The sequence below is a fragment of the Neoarius graeffei genome, chromosome 4 (genome assembly GCF_027579695.1).
Source record: "Neoarius graeffei isolate fNeoGra1 chromosome 4, fNeoGra1.pri, whole genome shotgun sequence".
Taxonomy (NCBI): Eukaryota; Metazoa; Chordata; class Actinopteri; order Siluriformes; family Ariidae; genus Neoarius; species Neoarius graeffei.
The window spans coordinates 91371352-91392772 of NC_083572.1; the positions used below are offsets into that span (position 1 = coordinate 91371352).

Sequence of the window (21421 nt, forward strand, 5' to 3'; positions counted from 1 at the left end):
GAGACAGGAAATGAGCAGGAGAGAGAGATGGGGAGGGATCGGGAAATGACCTCGAGTCGGAATCGAACCCGGGTCCCCGGACCCACGGCATGGCGCCCCATCCACCCAAGCCACGACGCCCCCTAAATTAATTATTCTTAATTAACTGTTAGTACTGCTATACTGATACAGTATACCAGCTTATATCCATGTATGTCCTCTTAACGATGAGTGAAGGTTTAGTGTAAAAGGTACCGTTTAATTGCACTTCACATTCAACCAATGTTTCTATTATCCATGAAATACTTCAAAGTCTATAGATTTGTTTGAACCGTAAAGCGTATACACAGAACCATGGCCTCACTTTTTGTTTATAAATACCTTGAGACCTCAAGAATAGCACAGGAATAGTTTTAAGTGTTAACAATAAATCTAATATAGTAATTTTTACGATTAAAGTGATTTGGATAGGTAGCAGTCTGAGTGAATGACCTTGACGTCCGTGATGTTACAGCAGTCTATCAGTCTCATCGCCATTTCCACTATACTAAAACAAAGAGCTGACTGCAACTCCGATCCAACATTTTGAGCGAATTTATCACCATGCCACGTAGATGTGTTGCTGGTGGGTGCAGCAACATGACAGAAGGTGGATTTACGTTGCATTCATGGCCCAAGAATATTCAAACTGCAAAGATTTGGACGCGTTTTGCGAGATGTTCATGGGCACGTTGGGCGCCAACGAAGTAGTCTCTCCTCTGCTCTGTATATTTTACTGAAGACTCATACCAAACCTCTGATCTGTTGAGGAGCGTTGGCTATAAGCCCGTATTGAAAGAGAGTGCAGTACCAACAATTAAAGGAAAATAAAACTATAAGAAAAGGAAAGTAAGTTCAGTTGCACCAGTTATCCCGGAGTGTGAGCTGAGGGTTGTTGCTAAAACCTGGGATGGAACGGGACATATTATCGCCCGGGCAGTGACCTCCCTGCGGTTGTTGCTAAAACCGGTGACGTCCCGTCCCGGGTTTTAGTAATTGCCTGAGCCGAGCAGTAATGGCGGAGTACTCAGTATGGAGAAAATGGAGAATGAGTGGACCAGCCGTCTGATTTCTCCGCTGGATATGCTTGCCTCAGCAGCAATATCTCGCCCTTACATGGAAGAAGTGAATGAACGGAGAACTGAACGAACAACTGAAAGTCAGATTGTTTCAAAACAATCGGCCACAAGATCGGCCTTCAAGAAGCAAGAACACTGATGGGTAAGCTGCGACTCTCATTTGGATACAAAACAACAAAAACAACAACACTCATTGTTTACCTGCATTTAGATTAATACATGTAACTTGTATTGTGTGTTTAAGTTACCAGTATAAGATTATTTAATTTGCTTCAGAATGTGATTGTCTCAGTTCATCTGATTATTTAATTAGCCTTTTACGTTTTATCAGTGAAAATGCATGCATGTACATGTATGTTGCATAAGTTATAACACCTATCCTGTTTTAATGAGAGTGAACCCACAATCAGTGAAGTCAAATCAGTCTTAGTTGAGCAAGTCGGTAACGGTATTTCTTACTTTCACCATAAATTTTTAATTTATATGATTTTGGTCTATAGCTGTCAAAGGCCTCGGCCTTAAAACCGGTGACCGCTGTAATGTCACGCACTCAGGGCTGGCTGGCTCAGCGGGGCAGCTCGAATGACAACTTTCGATTTTAATTCTCAAAAATATATTTTTTAATTCCCATTTATGCAGTATATAAGAGTCAAGGATGGAGATACTATCCACTCAGAAATTTATTTACAGTGGTGCTTGAAAGTTTGTGAACCCTTTAGAATTTTCTATATTTCTGCATAAATATGACCTAAAACATCATCAGATTTTCACACAAGTCCTAAAAGTAGATAAAGAGAACCCAGTTAAACAAATGAGACAAAAATATTATACTTGGTCATTTATTTATTGAGGAAAATGATCCAATATTACATATCTGTGAGTGGCAAAAGTATGTGAACCTCTAGGATTAGCAGTTAATTTGAAGGTGAAATTAGAGTCAGGTGTTTTCAATCAATGGGATGACAATCAGGTGTGATTGGGCACTCTGTTTTTTATGTAAAGAACAGGGATCTATCAAAGTCTGATCTTCACAACATATGTTTGTAGAAGTGTATCATGGCACGAACAAAGGAGATTTCTGAGGAGCTCAGAAAAAGCGTTGTTGATGCTCATCAGGCTGGAAAAGGTTACAAAACCATCTCTAAAGAGTTTGGACTCCACCAGTCCACAGTCAGACAGATTGTGTACAAATGGAGGAAATTCAAGACCACTGTTATCCTCCCCAGGAGTGGTCGACCAACAAAGATCACTCCAAGAGCAAGGCGTGTAATAGTCGGCGAGGTCACAAAGGACCCCAGGGTAACTTCTAAGCAACTGAAGGCCTCACTCACAGTGGCTAATGTTAATGTTCATGAGTCCACCATCAGGAGAACACTGAACAACAATGGTGTGCATGGCAGGGTTGCAAGAAGAAAGCCACTGCTCTCCAAAAAGAACATTGCTGCTTGTCTGCAGTTTGCTAAAGATCACAAAGACAAGCCAGAAGGCTATTGGAAAAATGTTTTGTGGACAGATGAGACCAAAATAGAACTTTTTGGTTTAAATGAGAAGCGTTATGTTTGGAGAAAGGAAAACACTGCATTCCAACATAAGAACCTTATCCCATCTGTGAAACATGGTGGTGGTAGTATCATGGTTTGGGCTGGTTTTGCTGCATCTGGACCAGGACGGCTTGCCATCATTGATGGAACAATGAATTCTGAATTATACCAGCGAATTCTAAAGGAAAATGTCAGGACATCTGTCCATGAACTGAATCTCAAGAGAAGGTGGGTCATGCAGCAAGACAACGACCCTAAGCACACAAGTCATTCTACCAAAGAATGGTTAAAGAAGAATAAAATTAATGTTTTGGAATGGCTAAGTCAAAGTCCTGACCTTAATCCAATCGAAATGTTGTGGAAGGACCTGAAGCGAGCAGTTCATTTGAGGAAACCCACCAACATCCCAGAGCTGAAGCTGTTCTGTATGGAGGAATGGGCTAAAATTCCTCCAAGCCAGTGTGCAGGACTGATCAACAGTTACCGGAAACGTTTAGTTGCAGTTATTGCTGCACAAGGGGGTCACACCAGATACTGAAAGCAAAGGTTCACATACTTTTGCCACTCACAGATATGTAATATTGGATCATTTTCCTCAATAAATAAATGACCAAGTATAATATTTTTGTCTCATTTGTTTAACTGGGTTCTCTTTATCTACTTTTAGGACTTGTGTGAAAATCTGATGATGTTTTAGGTCATATTTATGCAGAAATATAAAAAATTCTAAAGGGTTCACAAACTTTCAAGCACCACTGTAAAAATAAAGGTTCTGCGTATCTCCTTTTATGTCTGCATCATGACTATGTAGATGATATAAATACAGTAGGTTACAGGTTGTTTGTGTGCCTGTGTGTCTCTGTGGAAGTCCTGTTCATCCCAGGAGTCTCTGGCTGCACTACACTGACACACACACACTAACAGCAGAACTTGGTTTACTGAGTACAGCACCTTGCTCACTGCCTTTATTGAATTTTTTTTTACATAATCAATATCCCCTGCATTAGAACCAATTAGATAGTTTACTTTTTAATTTGAGACACTCAAAGTGTTGCTTAGGCTTTTTACCTTGCCTGCGATGGAGTCAGTGGGGCGAGGTATTGTAATCAGTGCGGTTTGTTTGTTTGTTTGTTTGTTTGTTTGTTTGTTTGTTTGTGTGTGTCTGTTAACAATCTAGCATCTAGACAGTTGTACCAATTGACTTCAAATTTTCAGGGTAGGTGGGCAATGGTCTGTAGATTACCTGATTAAATTTTGTGGGTAATCGGGTCATGGTTAAGATCAAGGCCACCAGAAAGGTCAAAATCATTTTTTTTGTGCTAACTTTCTTCAAATTCATCATTTTGACTTCAATCCAAAACCAAAATGTACATTTTTCAGTTCTGCTTCCAACCATATGCTGCATGATGGGATACCTTGGACAGTCTCTGTAGCGGTTGGGGGTTGAAGGTCGGGGGGGTCAAGGTCATCGGTCAAAATAACTCCATTATAACTCAAAAACAGTTGCCGATAGACAGATGTTTACTATTATAAGCATATAGGAACTCCCATATGGCCTTTCATTTGCCACCATGATCTTTGACTTTGAGTGATCTTGAAAGGGCAAACTCAAGGTCATGGATTTTTTGAATACGGTTGATGGTAGACAGATATTTACCATTAATATCTTTTGGTGGAGAGGGTGGAGACCTCAACTGGCTCTTGTAGCCTGCAGGGAATCGGCCGTCAGACATTCTGTCGCATGTCCCAGACCCGGTGAAATGTAACTGAATTGTCTTGGCCAGCCCTAAGGGTCCCATCTGCATCTGCCTGTGCTCACTCTGATCTATAATTCCAACTGTTTCATTGCTGAGGAGTGTGCTCCCGTCACCCAATCAAGCATCCAGCCAGAGCAGGTCATGATATTTTTTAACCATATTAACATGCCATTGTTGTGTATTATGCCTGATGTTAGGACTCTCGTCTCTGCAAGCCTACTACACAGACTTAATACTTGTGTTATTTTTAAACATTGACACCTGTTGCCTACACTTATTCAGGTGACATTGGGCATACCTAACAACCTGTGTTTTCTCCCCCCGTCCCCCCCACCACAAAAAAACTGTCCCTCTGGGTTACATGTTGGTCCTGGGATCGAGATGCTGACCTCTTCTGCTCCTCGGACCTGCTTGATCCATCCTGGTGCCCTGTGTCTGGTTGGAGTCTCATCACATCGCTCCTGTGAAGGACGGCCCCATGAGGACAGTTGAAAGTCACACCTGGAGGATGCTCTGAACTCTTACAGTAATGCTTTTATGGCTGAGGACTACAGTTGACTTGCTAACTTTAGGACTGCAGTTGTCATGAACAGTTTTGCACTCAAGTTTCCATCAATGAAGAGTTACAACATCAACAAAACTGTCTTCATGTTAAAACTGTGCTACTATTATAGTCATGCTGTCTGTTGTTGCCCAAATGAGGATGGGTTCCCTTTTGAGTCTGGTTCCTCTCGAGGTTTCTTCCTCATGTCGTCTGAGGGAGTTTTTCCTTGCCACCGTCGCCACAGGCTTGCTCATTGGGGATAGATTAGGGATAAAATTAGCTCATGTTTTAAGTCGTTCAAATTCTGTAAAGCTGCTTTGCGCCAATGTTTATTGTTAAAAGCGCTATACAAATAAACTTGACTTGACTTGACTTGACATTATCATCTTATATGAAGTGCCATATTGGCTTTAATTTGGCACCATGATCTTTGACCTTGACTGACCTTGAAAGGTCAAACTCAAGGTCATGGGTTTTCAAAGAGCTATGACTTTAAAATGCTTAATGATAGCCAGATGTTTACCATTATCAACATATAAGAAGTCCCATATGGGCTTTCAGTTGCCGCCATGGCCTTTGACCTTGAATGACTTTGAAGTGTCAAACTCAAGGTCATGGATTTTCATAGGACTATAACTTGACAGCTGATGATTGAGAAATATTACCATTATCAACATATAGGTATAAAATAAGTGCTGCCGGGCGAGGTTTGTTTTGCCTGGCAACACTTGTATTTCTTGTGCCCTTCTCTCTTTTCATTTTAATTCCTCTGTATATTTTTAAGGTTGCAGGGGATATGAGTAGTCATGCTTGGATCCTTTGTAAGTTGCTACCATAAAACATCCGATCACACTCATCGCCTAATCAACTAATTGTATGATTTGAGCTGGTAGTGATAATTCAAGCTGATCATAATTTACAGTATCATTATAGAGCTGAGCTGTTTTCTAAGCTGAGCTGAAGTCTCGTTCGAAGGTGTTGATTAATTTTCTACAGCAGTTCTGGTGAGCACGCCAGCTGTAATTCAAATCACAGGTTGAAATTAATGCACAGATGAATGCTTTATATAATCTAAGCTTAATAAATAAATTTCTTATTTAACGAAGCATGCTGTAATGTATATAATAGCAGGAAATAACTTGTTTTGCAGATGTTCCATATAATTAAAGTATCTATGAATGGATAAAAGTACATAAGCAACAAATTGTAATCACTGCCACACAATTTTTATGCATGTATCATGAGTGTGTCACAGAAATTACGATTATATTGTTAATCATAATTGTTTGTCGTGAAAGTGGTTTCCTTTATTTAAATACCCACTCGTTTTTGTTTTTAATTAGTCGGTTAATTTGGTTGGTGTTTACAGGTACATCACCCAGCAAGGGCATAAACTGGAGGTGGGTGCACCACGCCCCCCGGCAACCGTTACCAACGCTGTGTCTTGGAGGTCAGAGGGCATCAGATACAGGAAGAATGAAGTGTTCATGGACGTCATTGAGTCTGTCAATCTACTGGTGAGTTTGTCTGATTATAATACTTTTGTAATATATTAAATACAATATATTTTCCACCCATTACATATATTTCAGGGTTCTCCACGAGGGGTTTTAGAGGTGCGGACCGCCCCCCTTTCTGTGATTCCCGCCCCCGTTTAATTTCTGCCGCCCCTTTACAAAAGGAAGCATACCTGCCAACCTGTACGCACCTTTTACCTCATTGTACGACTGTACGTTTTCACATTTAAAAAGTACGCATATCGTCCGAACTCGCATTTCAGTCAAGTTCTCGCTGAAGTTGATACCGCTGATCTGTGAGAAAACTCAAAGCCAGAATGGAACGCTTTGCCCAATCCCCCCGCCCCTCTTCCAGAGCGTGTGGCTCTGCCCTCTTCACCCCCTCCCCTTCCTCCTTCACGTCTCTGACTTGAGTGCAGCGGTGCAGCCAGGTGGGTAGAGCGAGTCGGGGATTAAAACGTCGGTTAGAGACGTCGTTTTTATATTTGTAACAGAAACGGTTGTGTTTCACGTGTACTCAAGAGCTTCCTAGCCGTTATTTTGTGCATTTACAACACCAACAGTACAGGCTAGTTCTTCATTTAACTTCGAAGCCGTCACTCGAGGTTGCATATTCGATGCGGTAACCAATGAAACCTGATTGCAATTCCTCTCGCGCTCTCATTGAATCACTATGATAAGTACCACTTTATTGATGTGCTCAACAAAACGTAGCGTGTTGTATATCTTAAGGGCAGTCGGTAACTTCTGTCAATCGTAGCCTAGAATATTTGCAGATGATGTGAAGTCGAAAACTGGTCATCCCTCTTATGAAAAAACCTGCGTGGTACTGCAGTATCAAATGCTTTTTTATACAGTATTACTGCAGTAAATGCAATATTTCGAATGCAAATGCAATAGTTTGCACATGAAAAAGGCATACTACAAAATACTGCAGTGTACTGTATAATGCAATATTTTTACTGTATAATGCAATATACTTCCAACATGTTAAAAAATGCAAAAGTCTAAACCTATTGCATGGGAAATTTGTGCATACCATGTTTTGTGTTGAAAGTGCCTTTTTTACATACTGCATTAATTTAATGTGTTGTTATTTATTTTGAAAGAGTGGCTCTGGTTTAATTTTATTTCATTTGCACATGTATTTAATGTTTGTTGTGCTTTTCAAAACGGAAGGAAGTTCCCAAGAGCCATCAATAACAGTTTCCCAAAGTCTTAGGAATGTTTTACAAAACTGGACTATGTTCCCAAGGTCAATCAATAAAACTGGATTGAAAGTGTGTTTTTGGTCTGCTGGTTGTGGTCTGTGGGGGCGCATGCGTGCCGGGTTGGGGTGAGGTGGTGGTGGGGGGGGGTACTCATGAAATTGTAAAATTGTACTCATAAAATTTTTTCAAGGTTGGCAGGTATGAGGAAGAGACATCCCTTTGTTTTCTTTGTGACAGATAGCCTTTCTCTGTTGGAGTACCGACAACGCGACAACACCCGAGTGTGAAACTCCTTTACCAGCAATTAGTTTAGTCAGTCTGACGATTATAGTCTAAGAAAAGCGTTTCACACTTCGGCGTTTTTGACACATTGTTCTTGCGCCGGGAGATAACGCCTTTATAATAACGTGTGAATCGACACCAAGTTTGAGATAACTGATTGTTATTGTCGGCAGAGAAATAAAGGATAAAAACAAAAAGTTCAAAGTTGGTGCGGCAAGGGGGCGTCGTGGCTCAGGTGGCTAAGGCGCCATGCCATAAATCCGGGGACCCAGGTTCGATTCCGACCCGAGGTCATTTCCCGATCCCTCCCCATCTCTCTCTCCCACTCATTTCCTGTCTCTACACTGTCCTATCCAATAAAAAAAAAAGGTGAAAAAGCCCCCCCCGAAAAAAAAAGTTGGTGCGGCAAGCGTGATATTGCCTATAAAACTGTGAGGATATAACCTGCCTGTCAGTGTTACTGTAGCTCTTGAAGTGCGTACACTTTGTCGAAATGTCTCTCGAGCGATTCGGTTTTACACGTAAGCGTTCCACTGTCGACATCGAAAACATCGGTCCAATTGATTCCTCTATTCTAAATGATTACTATTTGAGAGTATTTTATGCATATTTTATGCAAATGACATATGTAAATTTATGCAAATTTGTTTCAAGGTCATCCGGTTGACCCCCACCCCCCTATATTTTCAATCCGTGGAGAACCCTGTATTTGTTTATGAAAGTAATAATTACAGTTTTTTTCTCAGTTGCTTTGGTGCATTTCTCAGATCAGAACTGAAATTCTCAAAACCGTTTGTTCAAACTCCACGTCAATTGTGCACATCATAAAAGCAGTTTCTCATTATCTTGAACAAACAGCAAATGCTTTGGTCCATCTATGCAACTGATTGTGTACAATTGTCTACTATTTTTTACATTATCGGTTGCTCATGTCATGTCGGTCAAAGTGCATTATGCTGGTTCTCTGTTGAATCATCCTACTTTCATTGCTTGAGTCACTACATGCAAAAGTGTTGAACTAGTTGTCATAATCTGTCAATCATATTTTATACATTTCTATTACTTTATTTTTTTGGTAAATGCGTCCTAAATTGATGAATTGGTCTCAGGTGAATGTTAACTTTCACTTATGAGGGGGAATGTGTGAAGCATTAGATCAACCAATGATCAACCCGTTCTCTACAATAGCTAGGTGAATCCCATGAACCTTCAATTGGCAAGCATATATATGTACAGTGGTGCTTGAAAGTTTATGAACCCTTTCGAATTTTCTATATTTCTGCATAAATATGACCTAAAACATCATCAGATTTTCACACAAATCCTAAAAGTAGATAAAGAGAACCCAGTTAAACAAATGAGACAAAAATATTATGCTTGGTCATTTATTTATTGAGGAAAATGACCCAATATTACATATCTGTGAGTGGCAAAAGTATGTGAACCTTTGCTTTCAGTATCTGATGTGACCCCCTTGTGCAGCAATAACTGCAACTAAACATTTCTGGTAACTGTTGATCAGTCCTGCACACCGGCTTGGAGGAATTTTAGCCCATTCCTCTTTACAGAACAGCTTCAACTCTGGGATGTTGGTGGGTTTCCTCACATGAACTGCTCGCTTCAGGTCCTTCCACAACATTCTGATCGGATTAAGGTCAGGACTTTGACTTGGCCATTCCAGAACATTAACTTTTATTCTCCTTTAACCATTCTTTGGTAGAATGACTTGTGTGCTTAGGGTCATTGTCTTGCTGCATGATCCACCTTCTCTTGAGATTCAGTTCATGGACAGATGTCCTGACATTTTCCTTTAGAATTCGCTGGTATAATTCAGAATTCATTGTTCCAACAATGATGGCAAGCCGTCCTGGCCCAGATGCAGCAAAACAGGCCCAAACCATGATACTACCACCACCATGTTTCACAGATGGGTTAAGGTTCTTATGCTGGAATGCAGTGTTTTCCTTTCTCCAAACATAATGCTTCTCATTTAAACCAAAAAGTTCTATTTTGGTCTCATCCGTCCACAAAACATTTTTGCAATAGTCTTCTGGCTTGTCCATGTGATCTTTAGCAAACTGCAGACGAGCAGCAATGTTCTTTTTGGAGAGCAGTGGCTTTCTCCTTGCAACCCTGCCATGCACACCATTGTTGTTCAGTGTTCTCCTGATGGTGGACTCATGAACATGAACATTAGCCAATGTGAGAGAGGCCTTCAGTTGCTTAGAAGTTACCCTGGGGTCCTTTGTGACCTTGCCAACTATTACACGCCTTGCTCTTGAAGTGATCTTTGTTGGTTGACCAATCCTGGGGAGGGTAACAATGGTCTTGAATTTCCTCCATTTGTACACAATCTGTCTGACTGTGGACTGGTGGAGTCCAAACTCTTTCGAGATGGTTTTGTAACCTTTTCCAGCCTGATGAGCATCAACAACACTTTTTTTCTGAGGTCCTCAGAAATCTCCTTTGTTCATGCCATGATACACTTCCACGAACATATGTTGTGAAGATCGGACTTTGATAGATCCCTGTTCTTTAAATAAAACAGCGTGCCCACTCACACCTGACTGTCATCCCATTGATTGAAAACACCTGACTAATTTCACCTTCAAATTAACTGCTAATCCTAGAGGTTCACATACTTTTGCCACTCACAGATATGTAATATTAGATGATTTTCCTCAATAAATAAATGACCAAGTATAATATTTTTGTCTCATTTGTTTAACTGGGTTCTCTTTATCTACTTTTAGGACTTGTTTGAAAAATCTGATGATGTTTTAGGTCATATTTATGCAGAAATATAGAAAATTCTAAAGGGTTTACAAACCTTCAAGCACCACTGTATACAGAGCAGAACACAGTGTAACAGTTTCTGACAGTAATGGAAGGACAACAGCCCGGGAGAAGAGGAGTAAGGATACGGGGTAGAAGAGTCCGGAGGCAAAACAGAAGAAGAGGAAGAAGAAGCCAAGTACATAGGCGTGTTCCAGATGAAATAAGGGCAATAATTGTGGACCATGTTTTCAATCATGGTTTTACAGTGACCGAGGCTGGTCGAAGGGTGCAGCTAAATATTAGGAGAACCACTGTATCCTTAATCATATACACATTTCGTCGGGTGAAGAAGTGGTTCATCCCAAAACGTGCACTGTACTGTATATGTAGTAATACTGTATAATTACTGTCAAGCTTTGAAGTTCAGAATTCTGCTTGATTTTACATTCATTCATTTAGCTATTCATTGTACTGTACTATATTTATGCATTGTAATGTATTTACAGTACAGTAAATATATGTATTCAAACATTACTGTACTGCATTGTACTACATAGGAAACTACCTCACAGAGATGGCAGAGGGTCAAAACTTTGAATCATATCCAGTTTCTTGCAGTCAAACCCCCCCCCCACACACACACACACATAGTAATATCCATCCATCCATCCATCCATAACTGCTTATCCTGTACAGGGTCGCAGGCAAGCTGGAGCCTATCCCAGCTGACTATGGGTGAGAGGCGGGGTACACCCTGGACAAGTCGCCAGGTCATCACAGGGCTGACACACAGAGACAAACAACCATTCACACTCACATTCACACCTACGGTCAATTTAGAGCCACCAGTTAGCCTAACTTGCATGTCTCTGGACTGTGGGGGAAACCGGAGCACCCGGAGGAAACCCACGCAGACATGGAGAGAACATGCAAACTCCGCACAGAAAGGCCCTCGTTGGCTGCTGGGCTCGAACCTAGAGCCTTCTTGCTGTGTGGCGACAGTGTTAACCACTACACCACCGTGCCACCCTACACAGTAATGTGTAACTTTGTATTATTGACATTGTTATACCACACAGAAAAAAGTGCTGCTTTGTGCATTTTCAGTCAGTGTTACCAAAATCCTTGTCACAGTTTTCGTTCGAAAATACTTACAGAGCAAACTGTTATATTAACACGACTAAACATTTTGACTATCTTGTTCATAAACAATGGCACAAGGACTTGTCATTCTGATGGTATTGTCAGTTTCATTGGCATACGTATTTGCTTTTGAGACATAAACGAAGCATTTTGAGCAAGTTACGTGCTTTAGTGGGTAATCCACTGGGTTTTGCAGTTTGCACGCATTGTTTTGAAACGTTAACGATGATCTGAGAAATGTGCCAAAGCGACTGAGAAAAACTGTAATGCCTACTAGTGGTAGCAAGGCTTAGTGACTAGACTTCAACTGTCAAGACTTTTCTGCATTTATCAGAAGTTTTAATGAATGGCGAGAAAACTGACACAATTTAAACACTGTTGGATTCACACATGACATCATGAGTCTGGTGTTGTGTGTGTGAATAAGTAATATAAAGTAAGAGTGTCAGGGTTAACATATCAGGACAGCAGTAGAAGTATGCAATTATGTGGCATCTCTTTCCCTCTATTCATAAAGTCCACACCCCAGGAATTTTACTCTCACAGCACTGGGAATGTCTATGTTACGTTGCTCCAATTATGATTTGGCATCTGATCTCTTGGTTTGAGTTTTTGTCTTAGTGTATTGTTGCTGTGTTGCTGCCACACAGCGTATCACATAGTACTGGTGTTCCATTTTTATCTCATCTCATTATCTCATCTCATTATCTCTAGCCGCTTTATCCTTCTACAGGGTCGCAGGCAAGCTGGAGCCTATCCCAGCTGACTACGGGCGAAAGGCGGGGTACACCCTGGACAAGTCACCAGGTCATCACAGGGCTGACACATAGACACAGACAACCATTCACACCCACACCTACGGTCAATTTAGAGTCACCAGTTAACCTAACCTGCATGTCTTTGGACTGTGGGGGAAACCGGAGCACCCGGAGGAAACCCACGTGGACAACATGCAAACTCCGCACAGAAAGGCCCTCACCGGCCACGGGGCTCGAACCCGGACCTTCTTGCTGTGAGGCGACAGCGCTAACCACTACACCACCGTCCCGCCCTCCATTTTTATCTAACACTTTTATTTCTCTTTAAGTGTTGGGCTGGTGTTCCTGTTGAATAAGCCCATTTTAGAAAAACACAGCTTTTCTCAGATGTTTATGGGTGGATAAATCACTACCTGGACAATCGAATTTTGTCTGGACTATTGGGATTTTATTCATATTTCCCAGTGGACAATTAGGTTCAATAACTATGGTAAGAAAAACATACCCTAGTTTCTTTTGACTTTTATAAAACAGAGGTTTGTCATGTAAGTTTAAACATAACACAATGCAATGTCTCCTTGCAGTTAAACATATCAAGATAAATGAAGATACAATACAGTGTCTTGCAAAAGTATTCATCCCCAAGAGACTTTCAGCTGTAATTGCAGCAAAAGGTAATTCTACAAAGTATTGACTTTGGGGGTTGAATACCTATGCACACTCCAGATTTCTTTTTTTTTTTCATCTTAATTATTGTTTGTGTCACAATAAAAAAATTGCACCTTTCAAGTGATAAGCATTTTGTGTAAATCAAATGGTTCTAACCCCCAAAAATCCATTTTAATTCCAGCTTGTATTGTGACAAAACAGGACAAACACCAAGGGGGATGAATACTTTTGCAAGACACTGTACAGTAATACAGACAAAAATATTTTTCTTTCGATACAAGAAAGAAAACCACATCTCCCAACTGAACCATTCACCAACAAATCTGGTTTTATGTCTGTCAAGGTCACAAACACAGTGTGCTACATCAAAACCTTTATCAGGAGAGGATGGGAACTATGGCTACAAAGTTTTCCCCAGTTAGCTTAGTCAATAGGGAGTTTCCTTAAATATTTTATTTTTCCACTTCTGTACTTGTCCTTGGACTCACTGTTGGCTGGAACTGTGGTTAGTTGGAGCCATTTTCTTTCTAGTTGTTTAGGCTTGTTGTCTATTGTGTCTTCTTGAGTGAACTTGATCTGGTTGTCACCTGAGGTGTTTAGTGCTACTTTTCATATCTTTTGATTTTAGCTCAGGTATCATGCACATACCTAAGCCAATGGTTTGGTCCTCCAGGTCACCCACAGACTACAATAGGGTATCCCATAATGCATCCATGCTTCTGTCTACATCTGTCTTTGTATATGCCAGCGTTGTAGTCGATTCACTAAACCTCGAGTCCGAGTCTAGTAACGAGTCCCCAGTGTTCAAGTCTGAGTCAAGTCCAAGTCATTAAAAAAAATTTTGAGTCGAGTTTGAGAACAAGACTCCAACCGCACCATATGACAGCGGCTGTTTCAGTGCCATTAACAGTTTGTTCGTGAACATGATGTATGAACAGGTGAATGTGCATTGTCTTTGTCAGGGAGTGTGAAGTATTCTGTCAGAGATGGTTGGGAGACGGATGTAAGTGCAGAAGGTGTGTTTATTAATACAAGTGAAGAGGGTAAACAATCCAGAACGGCAGGCAAAATTGTAAAACAGTGAAACAGGCAATAGGTCGAGCGAGGCACAAACAGGCTATCGTAGACTCGGCAGAATCAAAGACTAGAAACAGGAAATCAGGGATCAGGAAATCAAACAAGGAAATAAGGCTCAGTAACGTGCCAGCAACACAACTCAATACTTCGCAAAGTAAGTGTGGTTTCACAGTTTTTATATTGGCGTGCTGATTGCGCCTTAATCCTGTGCAGGTGCGAGTCGTTTACGGCACGTGCGAGAGAGTCCGCTTGGCGTGTGCACTGTCTGGAGTGCACTCGAGAGTCTATCTGATGTACGTGCCAAGGCGTGCAGGTGTGACACTCTTGCATAAAATTAGTACAAAATTAATGTAGATATAAATATCTTATGCCAAATTATTATGGCATGTTACCAAAAAATAAAGAAAAATTCTTAGTCCTCGTCTCCAATTTACAAGTCCGAATGCAGTTAATGCACAAGTCCAAGTCAAGTCACAAGTCTTTAAAATTTGGGCACAAGTCGGACTCGAGTCCGCGTCCTGGACTCGAGTACTACAAGCCTGGTATATGCAGTATTTCAAACATAATTCAAGGAAGAAACACCATTTGGATCTGTTGCCCATAGTGCCATCCTGTTTGCAAATTGTTCAGAGTTGTGGCGTATGTAGTGTGCAGTGTTTCTTGCTAATCCAGGAAGGTTGCTAGGTACTGGCGATCGATATTTGTGACAGTATTCCTGAAGGATGCCCTAAGTCAATATAAGGCTGGAATGCGGAGTAAATTGATTGCACAGGCCCTGATTGTACCAAGTTTTTGTAAGCAGTCAAAGAGCCCTTTTTTGTAGCTGTTTGTGGGATGCCGCTGTGATAGAGCAACAAGAGCAGAGTAAACTGATTACACACACTCCAGTGCAGGCAGAAATGTACAAATTTGTATATCTACTTTACTGGTGAATTTTCCAACACAGAGAAAAACTTCTCATGTAAAGTCAGGTTTTTACTTAAACCTGAAGAATAAAGGACTCCTCTTTTTGAGGACAGTGTTCAAATCCTCGACAGAGACTTTCAGAGGATTGTCAGAGGTCATTCTAGTCTTTGAACTCTTTTTGCAAGAATCAAGTATCATTTGCCATTAAACAAGTCTCATTCCCTATTATGTGAAATCCCTATGATTCCCTATGATATATGTATAACAAATCCCATATACAATGGATTTAGTGGAATTCATGTTTCAGCTGGGTTTTGGGGTTTGTTTATAACCTGTATCTTCTCTCTTTTATTGTACATTTTCAGAGTTTGATGACAAATTACTCATTATTTTCCACCATTGAGTAGGATTGCTGAAGCAAAACAAGTTTAAGTCTTGCCAGAAAGACGTCTTCTTTTGCTGCATGCTGTTCATCTAAACTAGGCTTTGGAATTTGTAGTCCTGTCTAAAGTATCCATGTGGCCTGTGTTCCTATCAGTCATGCCTGTCAGGCCCAGTGTAGGAGGCGTGGCCAGCTAGGGGCGGCACGGTGGTGTAGTGGTTAGCACTGTCGCCTCACAGCAAGAAGGTTCTGGGTTTGAGCCCAGCGGTTGACGAGGGCCTTTCTGTGCAGAGTTTGCATGTTCTCCCCCTGTCCGTGTAGGTGTGCTCTGGTTTCCCCCACAGTCCAAAGGCATGCAGGCTAGGCTAATTGGTGGCTCTAAATTGACCGTAGATGTGAGTGTCAATGGTTGTCTGTGTCCATGTGCTAGCCCTGCAATGATCTGGCGACTTGTCCAGGGTGTACCCCACCTCTCACCCATTGTTAGCTGGGATAGGCTCCAGCTTGCCTGCGACCCTGTAGGACAGGATAAGTGGCTACAGAGGATGGATGGATGTTTCAGCTAGTTTATTTTTCCAGGTGCTGCACCCTGCCCTCCAGAATGCGTGGCCTGCCCTCAAATACCAGCGTCACGCCCAAATTTATATATGCCTTACTTACAATTTTCCAGAACCTTACAAGCGCCTGCCATATATGTTCCACCACAAAAGGAAAGTGTGCCCTAACGAGTGTTGCCGATTGGTAACACATGTTAACCAATCACAGCACATTATTCACGCAGTCAATAATTTTGTCTGATTCCATTAACGAGTCAGTGAAGCAAGGTATGTTTGAAAAGCAGTGATGCCTACAAATACGTGAAAGAAAAAAGAATTGGTCAAAGCAGCAAGCGGCTCACAGAACCTGGCATCTCTGTTCCAAGTTGTAAGTAGACTAAACTAATTCAATCAAAAGTTAGGACCAATAGATCTAGACTCTAGATATAGATCTATTGAAAATCTACTCACTAACGTTAACATTAACGTATTAGACTAGATCTAATCTAACATTAATATCATGGACTATTAGGAATGGTCAATTAACGCTCTTAACCCTTTGATGCAAAACATATGCACACCCCTTCTAATGCACAGCATGGGTCAAAAATGACCCGCATTCATTTTCCAGGTTATTTCATGCTGACTGAGTTTTTCTTTGCTCTATCTTTTGAAATCAATTTATTTTATGATTGAATATTCCAAGTATTCTTTAAATATCTTGTTTTTAATTACCACAAATCATTAATTTAATTTTTTCTTTCCTACTTTATGAACAAAAATACTTTTTATATTACTACACATGGGTCATCCAAGTGTGATTTAAAATTAAATGTCTTAATACTATAATAATAATTTGTTTCAAGTAATTACTTTAGCAGTGAATGAGGCCAGTTATTTATTTATTAACTACGTAGTTAGCTAAGCCAACTACAATAAAATTAGCTAACTAAAGTAGAATATGTCAACAGCTCGGTAGCTAATAGTAATTACTTGTAACTTTCTGACAAGTAATCTACTCAATCTCAAGGGAACCTAAACATCATCCATTTTTTTCTGAGGTAATGTTAGAACAATTGAAAAACATTACTTCCATGTATTAGATGGGCAAAGGGCGCTGCGCTGAGCTGTGAAATGTCTGACACAAGCACGATTCACAGTTCCCACCAAACGCTGGAGTAAATGCACGCGGGTTGTTTCTGACCCATGTGTGTAAACTTGATGTAGAATTACAAAAGCTGTGCTTGTTCATAACTTAAGAAAGGAAAAATAAAAATGATGATTTGTGCAAAACAAAAACAAGATATTTACTGCATATTTGGAAAAGTAAATGACAAAATGAATTTATTTCAAAAGTATATCATAGAAACACTCAGCCGTACATGAAATAACCTGGAAAATGAATGCAGGTCGTTTTTGACCCATGTTGTGCATTAGAAGGGTAGTGATACAAAAAGGGCTTCTATTCAAAAAGTAAGAAAGGAAAAAATAAAATAAGGATGTATGATGATCAAAAACAAGTTAATTGAGGAATACCTTGAATACTGAATGATGGAATTAATTTATTGCAAAGATATAGAAGATAAAAACTCAGCCGGGTCACTTTTGACCCATGTTTTGCATCAAAGGGTTAATATTACTGTTACTGGAGAACGCTTCAAGTGTGCTTCTAGTATACTTCTTTTAAACTAAAAATAAGAGAGTATGCTTTCAGTTTACTTTTTATTTACTTATCAGAGATATACTTAACAAAGTTATACATAAGTATACTTGGCTTATACTGAAAAGTATATAGAAAAGTCTAAGTATATTAAGCTTATACTTAAACTTTTGATCAAGATATACTTAACAAAAGTGTAATAAAGTATTAAAATATTTGTGCCTTATGTGTGTACTTGCCCTGTAGTTGTGCTTATCTTTTTGATAGTAGCCTATAAAATACTTCTTTTTCACACTTCTTTGTGATATACAGCAGCATGTTTTCTGTCACTGCTCTTTGCTGGGTTAGACAGCATTGTTGACTCTTAGGTATGTCTGTGGTTCCATATAAGGTTTATTTATTTATTTATTTATTTTTAATTTCTCCTGAGTGGGATAATTTTTTTTTATTTCTTTCTTTCCCTTTAGAGCTTGGGTGTCAATTTCAGTTGCTGTTGCCATGTTTTTATACTTTGGCATTTAATACAATGTTGGTTTAAATTGTGATTTTTAAAGAAAATGAATATGTTCTTAATCCTGAGTATCTGTTGGTATTTTGTGAATTCTTACCTTTATAATTTCGTTGTACCTTAAGGTACAAAACACTTAAGTTGTCTACTGGTAGTGTGCATGAGGTAAGGGTTAGGGCTCGAAAACTAATAGTATACCTAGAAGGGTAATTGCAGTATACTTCAAAACTAAAAAGTGGACTAGAAGTATAAAACAAGTAACTCATAGTATATTTCCAGTATACTATGAAGTATGTTTTTGTAAACTAAAGAGTGAACTACAAGTATAGAACTAGCAAACTATTAGTATATAAGTTTACTTGTGGTTTATTTGCAGTACAAAATAAAAAATACTAGTTGTATATGCAGAGTTTACTTCTCTTAGACTTAAAGTATACTTTTTATCAACTAAAAGTGGGGCAATTTAGTCCCAAGAAGTATTAGATTAGTTTACTTACAAGTATACTGTAAGTACATTGATATCAGTATACTTGGTACACAAAAGTATACTTAAGGAAATATACTTTAACTTTACTTAAGTATACTTAATAAAATGAACTTGAAGTATACTTCTTTTTTATAAGGGAAACCATGGCCTAATGGTTACACAAGCAGCTTTGGGACCAAAACGTCGCTGGTTTGATTCCCTGGACCAGCAGGAATGGCTGAAGTGCCCTTGAGCAAGGCGCTTAACCCCCAGCTGCTCCCCAGGCTGCTCTGGGTATGTTGTGCATCGCTCTGGATAAGAGTGTCTGCTAAATGCCATTAATGTAATGTAACTATCAGGCTTTCGTCTAAACCGGGGAACAGGGGTGCTGCGCCCTCTTACTCTCGGCGTGCGCCCTCTTACCGAAATGCCGATTGAACCCCAAGTCACACTTAGGCCATGCACTTATATGCTACTGCACAACATGCAATCTCTCAAAATGATCTTTTCTCCGTGAAAACATCCCAGGAACACCACATGACAATGTGTCTGATCATCAAATACGTTATAATTACTCCAAAAATATTCCAATCATAGTAGATAAACCGCCAGACGGTGCAAAAACAATCCGAATTGGCGTTTTCCAGACTGAGGCGCCATGTTTGTTTACTTGTCGCGGCTGCTCTCGCGAGATTTGACATGGATTACATACAAGGTCAGCTGACTTGTAGAGCGAGATTTCTCGAGACTGAATGACCTTTCACCCACCGGCGCGGGAGCTTTTGACAGAAGTAGTTCGCGAGTTGTTTTTGTTGACACTTGGGCATTTAAAGATGTCATCCCGCGGCACGAAGCAGAAGAAAGCCAAAGACTGTCCGGGGCAGAAGATTACTTCTTTCTTTTTCAATGTTGACAGACAATTTGTTACAATTTCCCTCTCAGATAGCCTCAGAATGTCCCATTGTAGCCTCAATTTTTCAAAGGCTTTGCATGGCGGAGAGGGGGGGACAACCGGCACCATCCCCCCCCGCTTCGCTCCCTCGCCATGGTGAGCGCCCTCATACTAAATTTTTCTAGAAAAAACCCTGACTATTATTATTAGTATTAATAAACGTTAGACTGTCATGTTAATGGACGATAGATGGATGTAAGTGCTGAAAGAGTTTATTGAAAAGCACACTGGCAAACAGCTCCAAAACGTGAGATAAAGACATCGTCAAGAAACAGGAAATCTTCACACGAGGCACAAACAGGATACTGTCATAGATTAGGCAATACGTGGTCAGGAAAACAGAAAACAAAGTCGAAAACCAGAGCAGCAAACCAGCAGTGAAGGCGTGGTAATGTCAGACACAAGATACAGAATGTACAGCCATCTGAAAAAATAAGTATATTCCATGAAAATTGCAGACTTTTCTCAACATATTTAAACAAGCAAACATTTCACCCTTTTGATACAGTGCCAACAGATAAAGGTTTGACAAAACAACAAGGAAAATGAGTTCCTTCAATCATTTATTCAAAAAAAAAATCAATAGATGTAATATTCTTCTGTGGAGAAAGTAAGTACACCCATGGCTTCAAAAGCCTGTATTGCCCCCTTTAATAGAAATAATTTCTTGTAGGTGTTTCGTATAATTGTCCACCAGTCTCAGACATCGGCTTGCTGAAATTTTTTTGACCACTTTTCCATGCAAAAGTCCTTCAGTTGCAAGATGTTTGAGGGTTTTCTTGCATGTACTGCCCTTTTCAAATCTCTCCAAATGGGGTTCAAATCTGGGCTTTGACTCAGCCATTCCATAATCATCCATTTCTTGTTTCTGAGCCATTCCGTGGTGGATTTGCTAATATGCTTCAGATCATTATCTTGTTAAAGTCCGCCTTTCAACTTCAACTTTTGAACAGATGGTCTGACATTATCTTTAAGCATTCTTTGACATGATTCAGAATTCATAGTTGAATCAGTGAATGCAAGCTTCTCAGTCCCTTAGGCAGTGAAGCAACCCCAAACCATAACATTTCCACTACCATGCCGTCTTTGGTCTGCACCACATGTGTACTCTTAAGGTGATGATACACGGGGCAACTTTTTGGGCAATGTTGCCGAGCAATGTTGCTGGCAACGGGCAACTAGGTGAGACACAGGGCAACTTTTCAGGGCAACTAACAATGGGCAACAACAGTTAGCAACGACAGTTTACAGTTAGCTAAAAAAAAAATCGATGTCTTAATTTTTGCTGTGACCATTTAATCAAGCTGTCTGTTGTTTTTTAGAGCTTTGGTGAGGTAAATTCCTCCATATAGAATATTAAAATAACAACTTACCGGCGTAAAAACAGATGAGGAGTCTCTCCATCTCTTCACTCCACTGACACTGAGCGGCCGCCATATTTGTTTGAAATTTCTGATCCGAACCTCACCGGAGGTCACATGACTCGATACTCGCGTTCTGATTGGCTTATCTCAAAAAGTTGCCAGAGATTATCAAAGAAACAATGTTGCCCAATCTCAATAGAAAAGAGTCAAAACGCAATTGCCCAGCAACATTGCTCGGCAACATTGCCCAAAAAGTTGCCCCGTGTATCATCA

General features: G+C 40.2%; 1 protein-coding gene across 2 annotated transcripts in view; it reads left to right on the forward strand.

Annotated features, from left to right (window-relative positions):
- Window positions 1-21421, forward strand: part of ap1m3 (adaptor related protein complex 1 subunit mu 3) — a 105315-nt gene that overhangs the window by 31669 nt on the left and 52225 nt on the right. For both annotated transcript variants that reach the window (XM_060920007.1, XM_060920009.1), the window contains one exon: window positions 6309-6456. In XM_060920007.1, the coding sequence (XP_060775990.1) occupies window positions 6309-6456 (148 nt within the window). The remainder of the gene's footprint in view (window positions 1-6308; window positions 6457-21421) is intronic.